Below are 19,264 nucleotides of genomic sequence, written 5' to 3' on the forward strand. Positions count from 1 at the left end.
GTCTAAGAATAATTGCACTCTAAATGTTTGGTAATTAATGTGCCTAGTCCAAAAATTACATGTAAAAATTTGAAATCAAAGGAGTAATAACACTTAATTCTCTTATAGTTAACCTTCCAGTTATTTGAATGAGTGCTAATTAGATCTAAAAAACCATAAGCATACTTTTACAGTAATTATAATGATGATTATGTTGTAATTACAGTTGCAATAGCATAATGAGATTTACTCGTTAACCATTTCAGTCCTTCACGGATTGCCCATGAAGAAGCTGTTGTGGGAAAATTCCCATAAAACTTATCCAAAGTGCCATGGAGGTGCTGGCTGTGACTGCTCTGGAGCTGTGTCAAATGCCTGGAGGTCACAGAGAGAATTGGAAATCGTCACAGAGAGAACTGGAGATCATCACAGAAGCCCAGAGCTAAGAGCACTTTCAGGAAAGGCGAGTGTTGGGTCATGTCAAAACCCTCTCTGTGTCAGAAGGGGAAGGTAAAACTGCTCATGGGTGGCAGCTCGAGCTGCCAACAACCTGTGAGCCAGACTTTTGGCAGTCCTGAAGCAGGGGCAGAAGTTCAGGAAGTCTTCCCGAGGGCAGGAGGACACCAAGTCCCTGCAGGCAGGGATGAGGATGAGGAGGAGCTGCATTGACCCCTTCACCTCTGCCTGCTGTCCCCTCCTTCGTACCTTTTGGCTGTGTCAGGACTTTCTGTAGGTGCCACCTCAGGCTCAGGGCTGCTGTGCAGTGCCCTCTGAGTCACGTAAGGAATGCAGGGTGAAGGAAAGGGAGTAGGGATGAAGCAGCAGGCTGTTCTCCCATGCTCCACCCAGCAATCATCGCTCTCCTGTCCCCCCCTCCACAACCAGCACCCCGAGGGACGTGCTGAGAAATAGTTATGGGACCCAAACATTCCCATTCCTCTGCTCCTGAGCTCCATCAGCAGTGGTCACATCACAGGTTCTTCTCTCACCTGAGTATTCAATTTTGGCTTCTGTACCATGGCAGGGGGTGCTGAGGCAAAGCTCTTCTTTTCTTCTCATTTCTTGATTGAGCCAACTACCAGTGCACAGGCTCTTTTTCTCTTACCTTTCTTAGCAATAATAATATTAGGATTTTGAACAGCTAGAGGCAGGACAAACACCCTTCAGAAAAGCAGAAAAAAAACATCACTGTTGCTTAAAGCAACGAAACCAGCCCTGCTGCAGGACTTCCTTCTTCCCTGTCCCTGGTGCTCCCAGCTGTAGAATAAGGGAGGGGACACCAGAAATGCTGAAAACAGGGAAGAGCAGAATTATTTGCTCAGAGACCGATCCTGCCGTAGGTACCAGGAGCTTGTCTCCTCCCCTGTGAGTTTAACCCCACCCTCTGTTTTTTTATGCTCTGGGCTATTTTGGGCAGGCAGCGAGGGCTGCAGCTCTGACAGATGAGGATACTGTACCGGAGCACAGCAGCACTTGTTGCTCTGAAGAACTACCGTAACAGGGACTGCTCCTCTGCTGCCTGCCTTCTCTTAATTACTAATTTAATAACCTGCAAACTTGTTTATTCCAATGCTTTCGAGCTTTATCATTACAAATGATGTTTTAAGAGCTTTGTGAGTGCGGTTCAGAAGGGAAACTCACACGCCGTGCAGTCGAAACCTCCTTTTGCCACTTAATTTCAAGGGATCAGCTGGTAGCCTTGGGAGTGAGGATGACAGACTCTGTTGCTGCTAATGGGGAAGGAAAGGACCCTGAAATCGAGCTCTTTGTGAAGGTAAGTTGTGCTGTGAACTGGACACTGGTGTGACTCTCAGACCGGCTCAGCTTCTACTGAATAATCAAACTTTAATTTTCTGGTGCCGAGCGGAAGCGGTGCTGTGACAGCCTGTTATCTCTTGTACACACGCTCACTCTGCTTTCTTCTTCGTGACATTAGAATTAGGTAATGTTGTGGAGGGAGAGTCGGAGTTCCTGTGTTTTATTGTTAATTCTCTCCTCATGAGTTTGTTCTGTTATTCTTAGCCTGCTGCCTGCAATGTACTGTGTCCTAACTTTAGACTTGAGGCTGTAGGCTTCGGGTTTTGTTCTATGAATCCTGACTTTCTTCTCCATTTTTGGGAAGAGCTGCTGGGTACCAGGATTTGGCAGCTCAGCAGAAGCTGTCGGGTCTGAAAGTGCTGGTGGACCATAAAACAATAAGGATTGAGATAAGCTGTCCATCTTCTGATTATTTACCGCAGTACTTCCTTTATTTTTCTAAACCAATAAAAACTAAATCAGTTTTTATTGTCGGTTCACTTAGCCCGAAGCTCATTCTGATTTTATAGAAGGGCAACTGAGAACAGAAAGCAATTTAATGAAAATATAGAAAAATTACTACACCTGTTATGTGGAAGGGTTTCAGAATGTTTTGAGTTGTGCCTGGTTGTTGGTCTTGGGCTGTGAAAACCTTACCATTAAAATCAGTGGCACAACTGAAATCCATGACACATACAACTTTATTATTAGCAAACTTCGTGTAAACTCTGCCTCAGTGAAGAGCTCAGATTTTTTGATGTTCAGAGTGTTTTAAAACCTCTACACATTGAGGTGTGCAAAATGTAAAATTATGAAATGGCTTGGTTTGGAAGGGACCTTAAAGATCATCTTGTTCCAGTCCCTCTGCCATGGGCAGGGACATCTTCCAGCAGACCAAATTGCTTAAAATCTTGTCCAGCCTGGCCTGGAACACTTGCAGGTGTTTGTTCTCTCTGAACCTAGTCCATTCCTGTAAATCCATTGGATTATTAGTAATACGTGGGAGTTACCTCAGACCCTTAGCAAACAGAGCCCTGAATGATTAGGAAAGCAAATTCCAACCCCTCCCTTCTGTCAAGATGAGGGTATGTAATTGCTTTGTACTCCCTGATGGATATTTTGGGCTGCAAGTTGAACTGTCAGCCACATCCATGATGTGTATACACGGCCTCTTCACACATCTTCCAAAACCAGTCAGTTCAGGTGCAGGTGCTGTGACTGAGCCAGCACTGAGGTCTTTTTCCATAGCCAACAGATTTGACAAGAATTTCAGGTTCACAAGAGTCCTTTTTACAGAGAGCTTAATGTGCTAAAATGGACCAGCATGAGTCCACACAGCCAGACACTTCGCTTCTTACAAGGTTCTACCTAATTGAGTTTAATGGAGATGTTTATGGGCTAAAAATATAGGTTTGTGATGTTGTCTGTCATCAGTCAAATGTGTGCTGGAATGGAAATCTGCAGCTACTGATTTGTTTTAGTGCTCACACTATTTCACTGAGGCTGACACGGATGTTTATGATCTGTGGTTCTTTGACTGCATCAGCTGTTAAAGTGAAGGTCATTGCCCAGATTCATTGTGTGAAGCTCTGGATCCATAAGATACTGGGAAAAATGAGCACTGTATTAAACCAAGCCATGCCACCACCTGAAGATTTATAACTCCACAAAGAACATTTTTAGTAATGTGGCTTCCTGCATAATGCATATTACAGAATTGCATAGAGACTCACATAAAACTCAGAGCTGGAATAGAAGAATTAATTGGTATCTTCCTGGAGACTTTCCATTTAGGTTGAAAAATTGCAATTCTTGATGTTTTGGAAAGGTGCCATTAATTTAATTAAAAGTTTAAAAGGTTCTATAGTAAAGCATGTGACCAGAGTATTAAATTATACACCTCAGAAGTTCAAAAATAAAAAGAGAAGAACATCCAAAGGAGAGACAAGCAGAAAGCTGAAAAACAGGAGAATGTAAGAAAATCATGAACAGGTGAAAACTTTTCTGGAAGGTGACTGAAAAGAATAGGATATTAGTAAGGGGAGGTAAACAGGAAAGCTGATCCAGGAGACACTCTAAAAAGAAGATAGACTTATTCTGTCTGTTTTAAGGCTGGAAGGAACAGAAAGGAAGACCGTGAGATACTGGGAAGAATGACAAATGTAAATATACTGGACCACACTTGAGGCAAATTCCAACAGCAGGGGATGTTGGGATCAACGCACAATTCCTCCTTTGATTTTTAGAGGTGATACTTCACCCAAGGAAAAGAGTTATGTCCTGCATCCTTGAAGGAACACGCAGAAAATACAGTGAAAAGTGAGAAAATGTAGGGCAGTAGATGTGGCCTGGTAGAAACTGTATCTTCCACAAGCCCAAAAAAAAACCAGGAAGGGTTGTTTTTCACCAGCTACAGTGTCCCTAATAAAAGAATTTTCTGTCTCAGGTTAAAAAAAGAAAGGTGTTACACAATTGCTCTATTTCCCTTTGCTGTTTGTCAACCAGGAAAGCAGGAGCCTCAGACAGACAAGCAGGGAGCGGGGCTGTAACCAAAAGAGCTGCTCTGTAACCTAATGCAGGTTGGCTCAGGATCTCCTGCGCTGCACAGCCAGCCTGGGCACCCCCAGGACACAGCTCAGCTGCTGTGGCAGGGGCAGGTTAAGTGGTTATCACACCTATTTGTTATCATCCCCATTGATTTCACTTGTTTTCTAATGGTGCCCTAAGCTGGATCTGTGAGGTATTTTTTTTTGTGAACAAGGGTTTGTTCTTGCAAGGTGAGTGTTGGAGAGCAAACCCCCCCAAATGTGGGGCAGGACACAGGGAGGGCGATGGTGGGAGCCGTGAGCTCTGCCAGGGCAGGTGGTGCTGCCTTGATCAGACGTGCAGCTTGTGTGAGCAGGCCTCTGCTGAAGGCTGAAACTCTCCAGCAGCAATTCTCTCTCTGAACTTGTTTGACAGGGAATTGGAGGAGGCTGCCAGACACAAAGGTTTGATGCGTGTTGTTGTGAGACAGTGGCGGCGGCGGCGCGGGGAAGGGAGCATTGGGAGGTCGTGCTTGCTCTGTGCTTAACCCAGCTTGCTGAAACTCAGGCTAATTTCAATCCTCTGTGTGCTAGAAAAGCAAAGTGCTTCTGTATAAATGACAATGATGCACTGATGGAAGATATATTTAGCTTTTCCTGGCAATCTTGCACCTGTATGCGTGAACATAATGACAAAGTTGAAATAGTGCTCTTTTTACGTGAAGTAATACAATTAAAATCCATAGGGGAGAACCACAGGACTTCTGTGGCTTCTTTGTGTTTGCAATGGAAACAAGCATTTGGATGCACATTCCTTGCCTTTCAGGATTAGAGTAGCACCTAATATTTGAAGTTAATTTAAAGGGAGATACATTGTACCTATGGAAAACAAAATGTGAGGGAAAGAAGATTGCATTGCTCAGAATGCAGTCTAGAAAGCAAATGAACCCCACAAGTGGACCAAAGTAACAGTGAAAAGATGGTGATATCATGGTGATGGGAGAATGTGTGGTAAGCTGGCAGGCAGCTGCTTCTAGAAGGAGTCATTGTTGTGGCACTGATGTTAGGGGTGTGTTCACTGGTGTCCAGGGCTGCACCACAATCAGAGGGACCAGTCGGTCGAGGGAGGTGATGCTGCCCCTCTGCTCCACTGCTGCATCCAGCTCCGGGCTCCTCAGCACAAGGAAGCTGTGAACCCACAGCAGTGAGTCCAGAAGAGGCCACTGAGGTGATCACAGGGCTGGAACACCTCTGCTATGAAAACAAATTAGACAAATCTCCAGGAAAACCTTACAGAACCTTCCAGTTTCTGAAGGGGCTAGAGAGGGACCTTCCACAAGGGCGTGTAGGATCAAGGGGGATGGTTTTAAGCTGAAGGAGGTAGGTTTATATTAGATGTTTGCAAGAAATTCTGTATGTAAGGGTGGTGAGGTCCTGGGACAGGTTGCCTGAAGTTGTGAATCCCTGACAGTGTCCAGGAGCAGGCTGGATGGAGCTCTGAGCAACATGGTGTGTGGAAGGCGTCCCTGCCCTTGGCAGGGAGTTGGAATGACAGGATCTCTAAGGACCCCTCAAACCAAACCATTCTAGGATTAGGTGAGCAACAACTTTTGCTTAAAAGGTGCAAGGCTTTACTTCTCAAAGTGTTCACCCACAGTCACACTGAACACTCTTCTGGGGAAAATGTGAAGGTGCTGCAAGTACACAAATCCAGAGAGACCTCAGAGGCCTTGAACTTCCACTTCAGTGGAGTAGAGAACTTCAGTCTCTGCTTCAGACATTTAACATGTCCCCATCTTCCAGCTGACTGGGCCCATTAGGATTATGTCTGAAAATGATGGCAAGGTTTTGTACCAAACTTACTGTTGTGAATGAATGGGTCAATCAGAGAGCCTGGCTGCCAGGACAGAGCAGTCATCATCAGCAGTGTGCTCCTTCAAAGTCCCAGGAGCTGCTGCTCTCAGGAAGGTGTTGCTACCCCTCTTGTGGACACAATTATCCCAGAAATTATCCCAGGGAGGAGCAAGTTGGGAGTTTTTTGTTTGTGGGTTGGTGGCTTTTTTTGTTTGTTTGTTTGTTTGTTTTTTTTTTTCTTTTTCTTTCTGTTTTAAGGTTTTTGGTTTGGGTGCATTTTCTGGATTTTTGAAAAAAGTTACTTCTGCTGAAAAGTGATTTCAAACCAACCTTGGTTTGGATTTTGGTGAAGTGTTGTCACATAGCCTTAAAGGAAGATATAAATAAAAGTGTTACACCAGTTACAAGCAATCATTCCCCCCTGTTAACAGCTTTTGTGGTTTTAATATCAGAGTCACTCTGATAAGAAAACTGATTTCAGTTTCAGAATTCCGGGGTTACCACAACCAGTACTGGCTTTGCAAACAGGGAGAGATAACTTGATAGGAGCATTTTAACCCTTTATAACAAGACAGGCTCTGCAGTGTATTTGATTCAGCCCTCAAAAAATAATTTTTTTACTGATGATTAGAAATCAGAATCAGATCTGGAGGGCTCTAAGTTCATTTCTATTTCTTGAGAAATGTGGTTATTTTTTGGGTATTATGAGCTCAGCTTGGCTTTCATACCAAATCATTCCTATGTTTAGCTAAACTTTCTAGATAAAGAGGAAATAACAAAGATAAAAAAAGCACAAGGAGCAATAATGATACTGAAACATCTGGTCCAACCTGTCTGGTGCTCCAGCAATGATGAAAACATTTTTTTGTTGCCAAGCCTTTCACATTTTGAAGGATCCACAACCACCCTACAAAGCAGATGTGTACAGTGTGTGCAGTCTCTGACACTTTTCAGCTGTCCTGGCCTCGTGCTTTGGTATTAAGGTTACACAATTCACAAGGTTTGACAGTAGTCTGGACACCAGGGAGGGAAATAATTTTACTAGGTTTGTTTAAACATCTGTAAATTAGTTTTGAAAGTTCCATGCAGGGGGACTTGAGTATACGAGTGGAGTGGCTCGGCTAAGATCTTGTCAAATCAGGAGTGACCAGAGTGACAGAGTAACAACTCCACTTCTGGTCCACTTAAATCAGGGAAATCCTATTTGGACTGATTGCTGCTTCTATTTTTTTATTTTTTTTTTTAATTAAGCATTTTCAATACAATCATTACAAAAACAGAGGAAAAACATCTGTCTTGGCAAGAATTAACTTTGCTTTAAAATTACAGCTTAAAAAAATTTCAATAAATTGCCATATAACCGCCTAGCAAATGTTTTAAAGTTACAAGTTGCTTGTTTTTCCTTGTGATGAAGAAAAACAATACTTTAAAGAAGCTTTAGCCTGAGTTATACAGCCCAGTGTCTGTTTTGTCTCTGAGCATTTGCAGGTTTTGTTTTGCGTCAAGACAAGGGCCTCGTTGGTGGGAATATTAGAGACAGGCAGTAAATTGTTTAAGCAGGCCAAGTTTATAAAGTGACTTGGCAGGGATATATTCACTATCCCTGCCACCTCAAACCTAGCCTGGAATGTTTCTAGGATTGCCTGGGAAGCTGGTTCTCAACTTAAAAAGGGTTTTCCAGCCATGTCTCCTGCCTAAATTAATGGTCTCATCCTTAGTTCATGGTTAAAGATGAATGATACCCAGATCTGCCATGGTCTGGGGGTTTTCCTCTATAAGCAGCTCTAACTACTTGCTTTTTATTCAGCTTGATGCTATTGATACACATGTTAATTGTGATCAAAACATCTGATTAAAGTGAAACATATTCCAATGCTTTGTTGAACGTGCATACCTTCTTTACATGCCTTTATAAATGGGTTCCATTCGAATAAAAAACAATTCAGAAACATTCAGCTTGGGTCATGGCCACAAAAGCAAGTCAGTTTTGTACTGTTGAGTTCAGTGGCAGCAGAATTAGGCCTGCCTAAGTGTATTTGAGATTTAAATTCCACTTTAAACTCCACTTTAGCGCCTTCCTTTTTTCCCAGCTTTTCTGCACCACACAGTCAAATTGGGTAAGCATGAAGAACTGATGGTATTCATAATTTTTATTGCTGGTACTTAGAAATAACCACCAGTGTGCTCTGGGTGCTCTATGTTTAACTGCAGGTTGCTCTTTTTCCATCTCTGGAATCCCATCTTCAGGCTCACAGGTTGTTGTGTCATGGTTCAGCAATGACAGTGAAGCTCCAGTGTCCTCAGGAAACTTTTATTGGCAATACATGGCTCTGCTGAGGCTAATCCAGAACAGCAAATGTCACCAGGATCATTTGACATAACATCCCAAAAATACACAGGGACCCTTTCCAAGAGAGCCAGCAGGAAGTGCGTCTGCCCGGGCTCCAGGATTTAATGTTGGTATCAATCCACCTGCCTATGTCACATAGTTTCATGGAAGGATTGTTTAGAACACATTGATCATCACAGCAACAATATCACTTAGCTCTTGTGTGGCACATAATTCTTCAAAATGTGGCAGATACAAGCAAAATAATCCCAGCTGTGCTGCAAAGACCTAAAATAAACATTATTTTGTTAGTAGTATTTCCATTTTTCAGCTAGGAGCTTTGGTAGATTTTTCAAATTACTCCTTTTTAACAGAGTCAGGCAGATGTTAAAGAGCTGTGACTTTATGTGTTAGTTTTATACATGAATAATAGAGGGTTTCAGTGATAAACTTTTCTTTTAGCTAAGGTTGGCGTAAAGTCAGGGAGAATCATTTGGGATAAGGAAGGGTTTGGTTTTGTGCTGGATCCAATCTATAAATCTTACATGATGCAGGAAATCAGAGCAGGTACCTAAAGTGCTGTAGTAGGTACTTTGTAAATAGCTTGAAGTGATTTGTTTGACACAGTAAAATTTCACATGGAAATTTCCTTATTCCCTTTCCTTCCTTGTCTCTTGTTCTCCCCATATTTTTGCACTTCTGTGTTGCTGACATGCAGTAAAACTCATCTAGATGGGGTAGCATATATATGTACATCTGGAGCTATGAGTTAAAAAAATCTGGTTTGTACATCTGAGGAGTTTCATCAGCATCATGTATTCCTGGCATGATTCTTTATATTAAACTTAAGACTTGGAAATTATTACAGTGGAACAGAAGTAATTCAAACTGTATCCAGCTGTGCTTTGCAGTTCCAATGCCAGTAATTTTATCTAATAATACCTAAGGGTAGAACTTAATCTAACTGACTGCATTTACAACATGTCATTGCTGTTGGTCACATAACTTGATTGCCAGTACGCACGTAAATGTAGAATTATGAGTCCATAGGATTTTTTTTCTCTGACTTCCTTTAATGTAAAGATTCTTTTTAAATGAGTATTATTGTGTCCCTCTCAAGAGAATTTCATTACTTGTTTTTTAAAGTGTTTATGATTTTACTCTTCTATATGTATTAATATCTTATTAATGATGGTGTTCACTGCCCGAAGTGATCTTCATGATTTAACACCTTTGATTTAACATCCTCTTTGATGCACCACAGGAATTTCATGGGTACAGTGTCATCAGAGGAGATGTGCTCAAAAAAGAGATCAAAAGGCCCCTGAGATAGTTCTCTAAAACACCATGGCAAAGATTTGCCATTTTGAAATGGCCCCACTGTTGTCAAAATCCAAATAAACTTTTTCTTGACTTTCCATTCTATGAACAAATATTATCTTAATAAAAAGCAGCAGCACAGCTGTCACCATTCAAACCCTCTGATTTTTATTATTTTTTTCTAAACAAACTGTGAAAAGGTTCTGCAATGCAAATTTTACATGCTAAACTTAGTAATATTCCCAGGTTTTGACTCAAATTCTTTTCAGGATTTACTTTTTGTGCTTTTCTGCCTCCTTCAGTGACCCAAGCCAAGTTTTTCAGGATTTCCTCACCTTGATAAAATGCTGATACCAGTCCTTCTCTGGTGCCAAGTTTGTGCACATGTTGCATCTTCTGTAGGACCAACTTTTGTGCTTCTCCTGCTTGTTCTCACATCCAAACAGACTGATAAATGTATGCCAGTCTTGTAATCCCCCCATGATATCTGTGTTGGTCCCCAAAGTAGCTGGGTTACTTCTTAAGAGGTGTTATATATTTGGAGCTCAAGGGCTTCTCCAGTTTTTTCCCCTGTGCACCTGATTTTCAGAAGTCATTAAAATACATTATTTTTATGCATTTCTGGCAATCCTTCATAAAACTGAAATAAAGCACTAATTGAAATGCACTTCAGGAGGGTTGTGTTGTATTAATGCATCTGTAGGACAGTAGGAGTTGCAGCTGTCTCTTCTATAGCTACTCTGGTGTAAAGGACAATATATTAAGAATAAAGGTGCTCTGATAGTGACAATTTGCTCTTCTAAATCCTCATCTTGGTAGATGCTCATTTTGTGTGCAGTGCAGATGACAGAAGCCCATGGCATTCACCTGTATGTGCTTGCTGCAAAAGGCAATTAAAATACTCAAGGCCTAGTATTCAAGGCTGAAACTGATTTTCATTTACTTTAAATTCTATAAGACTGGCAAGGATATTATATGGGAATAGTAATTTCCCCTCCCTTCTTTATCTAAATCCTGTAAAGAAGCTATTTATTAACTATTTCTGTTGCTTCTCTTGCATTTCATAGAATCATAGAATGGTTTGGGTTGGAAGGGGCCTTAAAGATCATGTAATTCCCCCTCCCCTGCCATGGCACCTTCCACTAGACCAGGTTGCTCAGAGCCTCATCCAGCCTAACCTTTAATATTTTCAGGAATGGAGCATCCACAACCTCTCTGGCCAATTTTTTTTTGTTTTCTCTGGTCTAAGAAAAACATGCCATGACTCAATTCACCATTCACCAATATCTCAGGTGTTAAAACCTGTTCATGATTCTGGGAATGGGGTTTATGCACAGGGGAAATTGGCTTGATTTAGGTATGGCTTTAGTTTCTGTTTCTCTTAACCAAGAAGATGCCAAAGCAGGCTTTTTTTTTTTTTAAACTTCTGCTGCTGGTAAAGACATGTAAATGTAATGCTCTGCTTCTTGGAAAAGGGCTCATCATCTCCAAAGAGGCTGTGCTGCTGCAGGCTCACAGTGGAGTCCAAAATATGAAGAGCTAATCTTTGTATGCTCCATCTCAGAAAACATCTGATTGCTGAGTTCATCAACTGTCTGTAGTCAGAAAAGACTGTTTAGCTTCAGTTTTAAATGCTCAGAAGATGGATTTTTTCGTGAAAGTGTTGGGTTTTGTGTTTTTAATTCTTAGCAGTAAAACACAGGGTGATACTAGAAATTCTCCACTAGATGCTGATAACAATTAAGCATCCTTAGATCCCAGTTCTGCTAAGGAGATTGTGCAGGCTGCTCTGTGCTTTGGCAGCCACCTCTGAACATCATTCTCTTTGCAAAACCCATTCCCTGAGATAAAAAATAAACACAGGTGCCTTTTCATAGCATTTCCAAAGCACTGTGCAGTTATGGTCAGTACTTTACAGGGGCAGAAGCTGAGAAGCCATGCCTTGTGCAAGGAGGGCCAGCAAGAACTTCCCCTTGGTCCTGTGCTCTGTTCTTCAGTCATAGCTCTTTGTGCAGCACTTAGCTATGACTAATTTGATGTTCATGTGCCACTTAGGCTTACTAATTCACAGTAAATAGCCCAATAACAAACACACAAATCATACTAATCACAGCCATTCATTTTTACTTTCTCTTTTGCCACTGCTATTAGTAGGGAGGGGTCAAGGTTTAGATTATCTTTTGACTGGCTGTTTTAAACGACACACAGAGCTTATGTGTGTTAGGGCATTGGAAAAGAAGTAGAGAAGAATAATTTTAAGGCTTAAAAATGATTTAAGGTTGCCATCCTGAAGGCAGCCTCTCTCATTTAATTAAAATAACAAACATCATTTGACTGCAATATTAAATGTGTCTGCAGGGTCTTTTTAGTACAGTGGTAAGAAGTGTAACAAGACAGAGAATCACAGAATGGTTTGAGTTGGAATGGAATTATAGACTATCTACTTCTAATCCCTCTGCTATGGACAGAGACACCTTCCACTGGTCCAGGTTGCTCCAAGCCCCATCCAAGGGATCTGGCCTTGATCCCTTCCAGGGATGGGACACTCACAACTTCTGTGTGCATCATATTAATAGTTAAAGTCAAATGTAGTCAGATCAGGAGTAGGCTTAATAGTAATTGTAAAGGTGATTACCTGTTGGAATGAGGCACCAAAGAAGTCATGCCCTGTCTGCCTCTGGTTCAGATCAAGGCTGGGTGTGCTGTAACAAAGCTCACATAGTTGGGGACAATAAAGGAATAAACATCTGCCAGGAAATCTGCAAACCAGCAGGGCACTGCTGTGGAGGAGCTCTTGAAAAGCCAGAACAGCCCTTGGTTGAAGCACAGAAGGAATCTTTGCTTTCTGTTTCTCTGAATGGCAGCACAAATTTGTTTTGAGGCCAGTCTGACAGAAATGGTGCTGAGAGGCTGCTTACGTGTCCTGGGTGTGATAATGGAATGTGATTAATTCAGGTGGTGGTTAAATATGGGATTGCTTATCTCATATGCTTATCATACCTGGTTATGCAAGGGCCAGACTTTGGAAGGGCCTCCTAAGGCTGGGCAGATGAGTGCTGTGTCAGTACAGGTCTGACCTTGAAGATGAGATGAGGAAGAGCTGAACTGGGAGATACAAGAGTGGAATTCACTTTCTGTCTGTCATTGCCTGAGTCATATCACAGCCCTGTGCCTTAGCTTCATTCCCTATGAAGCATTTGCCCCAACATCCATTTTCATATCTGTGTAGTCCAGATAAAATTTCCCCTCTTTTCCCTTTATACATATGAGTGCCTGTAAAAGCTACTCAATCATCATGGATTAACTCCTGACAAAATACCAATTATTAATTTTCATGTTGGGCTGGTGCTTCTCTGTGTGGATTGCCAAGCTTGTCCTCTTCACAACATTTTAACACCCTCAACCTTGACATCCAGGGCATGTAGATATTGTTGTTCTGTGTGCTGGTGCTTGTCTGTACCTGTATATTGTTCCAAACTAGTGGAAATCAGAGAAACCAGCCCTGATAGATCATCGCTATTGTTGCCAGTGTTTTTCTAGATTGTGACTCAATTTGTGTGGGTCAACAGGCACGCTGTGTTACTGCTTTCCTTTTGCTTTTAGCTGCTGAATGGGCAACTTCAAACAGATGCAAATGCATATCATGGGGGGAAATTATTTTCTTTCACTGCCCTGTGTTTTGTGATGAGCCATTGCTGCTGATTCAGTGTACAACTGGAGACCTGTTTTGCTTGTTTATTTTATTTACAGTATTTTTTTTAAAAAGCTCTTTCCTGAATGAAGAGGGATTGAATCATGGAATATTCTTGCAGGTTCTAGGTTCTCTCAGAATGGCAGTTTTAGTTGGTTTTGTGTGCTTAGTTCTTTTAAATGCCCAGCACATGCCAAGAGGATCCAGTGCAAAAAATAACTTTTATTATTAAGTCTATTTTCAGTCTTCAATTAGCATTTGGTTCATTTTAATTCACTTTTCATTCTGAGTGTTGACTCACCCATGCAGTTTGACAAGGAATTCTGTTTTGCCCTTTCTTGTACCAAGATGCACTAAATTTGAATTTTTGGTTTTGTCTTCTTTTGTGAAACAATATCTCTGAGTCTCACAGGTAAACTCTAGATCCAGTCCTAGGGCTGGGTTTTGCTTGAGCTTCAAAAATGATGTTTTATCTGCATTAAGTGCTCTGTGCTCAGCCTGGTCCTAGATGGAGCCACAAGGAACTCCTCAGAGTGCATGAACATAATCTTCTATTCCATATTTCAATTTCATATTTACAAATCTTCAATTACATGTTTCTCTAAACGCTCCATACATCTTCTTGCTATTCAGTCTCTAATAAGGGCAGGCAAATGTGGATGTGGGAAGATTTGTTTGGGAGTGGGAAGTATCCACTGCCCATCCTGGCTCTTTGGCAGCAGCAGCCCTGTGACCTGTGCTTGTGGGAACACCTCGTTCTCTTACTGAGTAATCTCTGCTCGATGGTTTCATGATTCAGAGTTTATCTCGAAAGAGATGATACAACAATAATAAAAAATCCTGGAAATGCTGACTGTACACAGCTTCTCAAAGAGCTGGGGAAGGACGTGGCCAGTATGGGAACTTTGAAGAAGTTATATTACTTTATATAAAGTTATAGATATTTATTAAGTTATATAAATTTTATAAACTTTATAAAGTTATAATTAGTCCCATGACATCTCTTTCAATCTGAGCACCAAGGATCATTAATTTTTAAATTTATTTAAATATTTGAATATTTATTTAACATTTATTTAAAGCCATCTTTGACAGTGAGTGCAGTGTTAGTACTAATCACCTTGTGCCATGCTGCCAGAAAGAGGGATTCTGTACTAGCAGATGTTTAGCTTTTCATTGGAAGTGTGAAATCATAGGATTTCTCTTACTTGTTATTTTTGGAAGACCACCATTGGCATTTTGCAATAATAGGAAAAAAAAAGTCATTTTAGAGAGAATTGTAAGTAAAGATACAATAATAATAATAATAATCATCATCATCATCATCTAATTTTTCATACTTTATTAAGGTACTTGAGGGAATTAGGCCAAGCTGTACACAAATGTATAGAAAATGTTCAGAAATTCTCTTGCCAAATGCTGGTTTCTCAATTACCTGATTAACCTGGATTGTCTCCAGAGAAGGTGGCACCTTCTTCTGAACTTAACAATAACTGGGTGAGGAGATTTAGAGGGCATGACCCTTGTGTCACACTCCATTTCCAGCATATCAAAAAAGATTTGTTTAATTTGAATAAAGCAGCTGGGTGACAATGTCAGAGAAGCAGAGTGAGGAGCCAGGGAAAAGATGGAAACTGGGGGCATAAAATGGAATTAAATCAACAAAGTGATTTTTTTTTTGTTGGGGGAAGAATGTAAGCAAGAGACACTTTAGGGACAAGGCTGCTGATTGCTGCTGAGAAAGCTGTGAGAGGAAAGAGCAGGCTGGAGAAGAGTTTTACTGTACAGCCATGCTGGAGTCACTGCTGGTCTTTTTGGGGGTGCTCCACTTGGAGCACAAGGGACTTAAGAGTGATAAGAATAAAAAAAAATATGATTTTTGAATTGACAGCATGATCAAGGATCCCAGAAACAAAAGGACACTAAGAGGTGAAGAGGTGCTAGGGAAAGTGCAATTGATTATTTAAATCAATAACATTGAATTAAATTTATTTAAGCTTTGGTTTTGGGCTTTTTCTTTTTTTTTTTTTTTTACAGGATAAAATGAAATCAGAGAAAATTCGGTCTGAGCATCAGGTCAAAATTTGTTTTGAGAAAATTATCAAAACTGTTCCCTATGGAAAGTTTTTAAAACATTTCAAGCTGGCTCAAACTGTACAGACAATGGAATTTACGAAATCACCCCACACTGAGATATTGAGCAAACAAGACTCCTCTCATTGATCTGTTTTTTTCTGTTTACAGTATTTATCATACATTAAATTCAGAAGCCCATACTGAAAAAAAAATTAAAAAATTGTAAATTCTACTTCTCCTAATACACACACTTACTCAGAATTTCTCAGTAGCTTTTGGAAAGCATCACTGTTTATTTTCTCCATCATTTGATATTGAACACACAAATTGTTTTGCTTTTAGGTGAGTCTCAAGGAACATTTATTTGCTGTTTGTGTATGTCTCAGACTCTTGCTTTCACTGCAGATATTTCCATTTATAAACTCAGAACTTGCTCTCTGTGTCTTGTTTAATGAAATACTCAGAGGAAGTGGCATCAGAATAGACTGGCTTGTAGTGCAACACCCCTCTAATGGCTAAATATCACTGCATGTCTGTGTAGATGATCAGATGAACAAATACAGCAAGGAAGAAAATATTAAAAGTGAAAAAAAATCTCCTCAATACTGAGCTCTGTAATTATTTCTCTGTAAGTAGCTGGAAACCAAAAAATGTATTTATAAGGCATTTTTATTCTCAGGGCGTTAAGGCTCCATCCAAATACCAGTAATATTGTATTGACAATGAGTTCATTGGAGTGATTGTGGGTTGCACTTGGGAGTCACACCGAGGTGCAAACATCAAACCAAAGACTGGTTTGGGTCTTTGGTTTGCTGGTCCTTTGCAGCACAGCTTGAGCTGCTTTTGGTGGAAGTCAGAAACACTCATCTCATCTCATCTCATCTCATCTCATCTCATCTCATCTCATCTCATCTCATCTCATCTCATTTCATCTCATCTCATCTCAGATGGGAGCTTCCCCTGCCCTCTGCAGGGCTGTGAACTTTGGAGATGCAGGAGAGAGGAAGGGCCGGTCCTGCCCACCCTGGGACACCTCCCGAGGTGCCAATTTCTCTTTAAACCCATTCCAAGTCACTGAGGAACAGTATTTTTGTGATGTTAATAAGGTACAAAGAGAGACCCCCCAGGACATTTTATGGGATCAGCTGAAATGGTAAATGCCCTTAGCAGCAGCACCAACATCCAGACCTTTATTTGCAGTGCCTGCAAATGACTCTCTTTTCTAAGACTGCAAATAAAGTCATGGAATTTCAATAAATAATTCAGCCCTGGGTCTTATTTCAGGTTCAGCGTTGACTTTCAGCACCTGGCTGCTGTTATTATTTGTTAGTCTGAAACGCTGCTTAGAGGCATGGAAATTTGGCTGCTGTTCACCAACATTTGCAGAATATGCTGTGTGACCAGATTACTACCCCTGGCTCAGAGATTTTTAACAGACATCCAAATTCCAGATGTGCCAGATTTAGTTCTTACAAGGAAAACTGCATTCAGGATTCTGGTACTGTAATGGGAACTCTGCACAGATCTTGTTTTGGAGAAACAACTTCTGTATTTGCACCTGATCTCCACTAGAAACAGAATAATTTGGCTAGAATTTGCATTGCCTATGACATCTTTTGACACTGATCTATCTCTCATTTTATCTTCTGCAGCTTCCCAAGGGGGAAATTATATTTTAAAAAAATCTAATTAGCTTTCAGGATATAGAATCATCAATATCTGAAAGAATTAAAATTGGTGCTTTATGAATAGCTAAATAAGAGTTGTTCACAAATTCTTTCTTCAGAGCACTTGTGGTCTTAATAATTTATTAGGAAGAAACTAGTGAATCCAAAGTATGACTCTGCTTTCACTGAAGTCAGTGGAAAATTTAGTAGGAATAATTTGTGTGAATACTGACTGTTACAGAACTAGATAAGGTGCATTATCACTGAATCATAGAATATTTTGAGTTGGAAGGGATATTTTAAAAGTCGTCTAGTGTGATTCCCCTGCAGTAATCAGGAACATCTTTAACTAGATCAGTTTGCTGTGAGCCTTGTCCAGGCTGACCTTGAACATTTCCAGGGATGGGCCATCCCCCACCTACTCCATTAGAAGATAACACATTAATGGGTGTGGCAACTAAAGGCAAAAACTCTAGTAAGATCCTTCAGGCTTAAGATTCCAAAATGAAGGAGCTGCATTATGGATATGCAGAGCATCAGCAGGCACTGTGGTATCAATATCTTGCAGGACAAGATCCTTCCAGTACCTGAAGGGAGCCAATGAGAAAGATGGAGAGAAAATATTTACGAGAGACTGGAATGACAGGGCAAGGGGGAACGGCCTCAAACTGAAAGAGAGCAGGCTTAGATTGGATATTAGAAAGAAATTCTTTCCTGAGAGGGTAGGGAGGCCCTGGCTCAGGGTACCCACAGAAGCTGTGGCTGCCCCATCCCTGGAAGTGTCCAAGGTCAGGTTGGACAGGGCTTGGAGCAACCTGGGATAGTGGAAGGTGTCCCTGCCCGTGGCAGGGAGATTGGAACTGGATGATCTTTAAGGTCCCTTCCAACCAGAACCACAATGATTCTAAGTTTATTTATCTTAATAAAAGGATTTGTGACTTTCTTGTTCAAAGTCCTTGCTTCTTCCTATGAGATACACCATTGTATCCAAAACAACAGCAGCTGATGCTTCAGCAGCTCTATTGAATTCTACTAAAATCATGACAATTTTCTAAATACTGCTCTAAATACTGACTCCCCAAATCCTGTCGCTAAGTTTGCTTCCAGTACTTGCATAAATGCAACTGAGAGATAAGAAAAAAAGATTGCATGTATGAGTGATGTGACAAGTTAGGCACCTTTTGTAAAACCCCAGAAATGGGATGTTGACTTCCCTGGGAGCTGAGGCTGCTCCCTGCAATGCAAACAGGCAACGCTAGAGGGGATTTTACTACCACTCTATGTGAGGCATGTGCCTCTTCCAAAAACGCTTCCAAAACATATGTTCTAGTTCAGCCACAAGATGTTGGCTACAGGCTGAGCGAAATCTATGTTTATATGATGCAAAAGGTCAGGAAAGATTATGATAATTGTCCCCTCTGGCCATGAAACCTCTCAGTGAAATTCTGATCCTGTCAAAGTCAAGGGCAAAATTCCGGTTGATTTCACTGGGGCCAGACTTTATCCTGTGCAGGTTGGTGGGAAGCAAAAGTCTGTGCCACCAAGCATCCAGCACTGGCAGGAGCAGCTTTATTGTTAGAGTCACTAATATATACTATTACAAAAGATTTTTAAAATATCCTGTGTCCCCATTCCACTCTGCAGCAGGATGAAATAAATCAGGACCAGTTTTACCGGCTTCTTTTGATTTCTTCAAAGCTTCCACTAGATGCAGATTACACAACCTCCTTAGAAAGCCTGCTTTGTGTTTCGTTAGTCCTATAATTACACTGTTTTTTTCCCCCTCTTAAATCTTTATTGTTGCAAATTGAGCAAAATACTTAATCCCATCCTCTGTGGCCATGAACAACAATGGATCATCATCCCCTTTGTGAAGCAGTCTTGTGCATGCTTGAGGACTGTTATGTTGTAGTAGAACAACATGTGTACATCTCATTACCTAGCTGCTGTTTCCTGAAGAAGCACACACTGATTATTCACATTGTGATTTACGTAAAACCTCCTTCGCTTTGCCCTCACCAGCCAT

The 19,264-nt window shown here is 41.0% G+C and overlaps 1 protein-coding gene across 1 annotated transcript in view; it reads left to right on the top strand.

Moving 5' to 3' along the window:
• The first annotated feature begins 1,298 nt into the window (after positions 1-1,298).
• The window catches only part of CLIC5 (chloride intracellular channel 5), a 58,733-nt gene continuing 40,767 nt past the window's right edge, over positions 1,299-19,264 (top strand). The window contains exon 1 of the mRNA XM_033056320.1: positions 1,299-1,753. Within this exon, the coding sequence (XP_032912211.1) occupies positions 1,691-1,753 (63 nt within the window). The 5' untranslated portion in view covers positions 1,299-1,690. The remainder of the gene's footprint in view (positions 1,754-19,264) is intronic.

This window comes from Catharus ustulatus, chromosome 3 (assembly GCF_009819885.2).
Source record: "Catharus ustulatus isolate bCatUst1 chromosome 3, bCatUst1.pri.v2, whole genome shotgun sequence".
In the NCBI taxonomy this organism is placed as follows: Eukaryota; Metazoa; Chordata; class Aves; order Passeriformes; family Turdidae; genus Catharus; species Catharus ustulatus.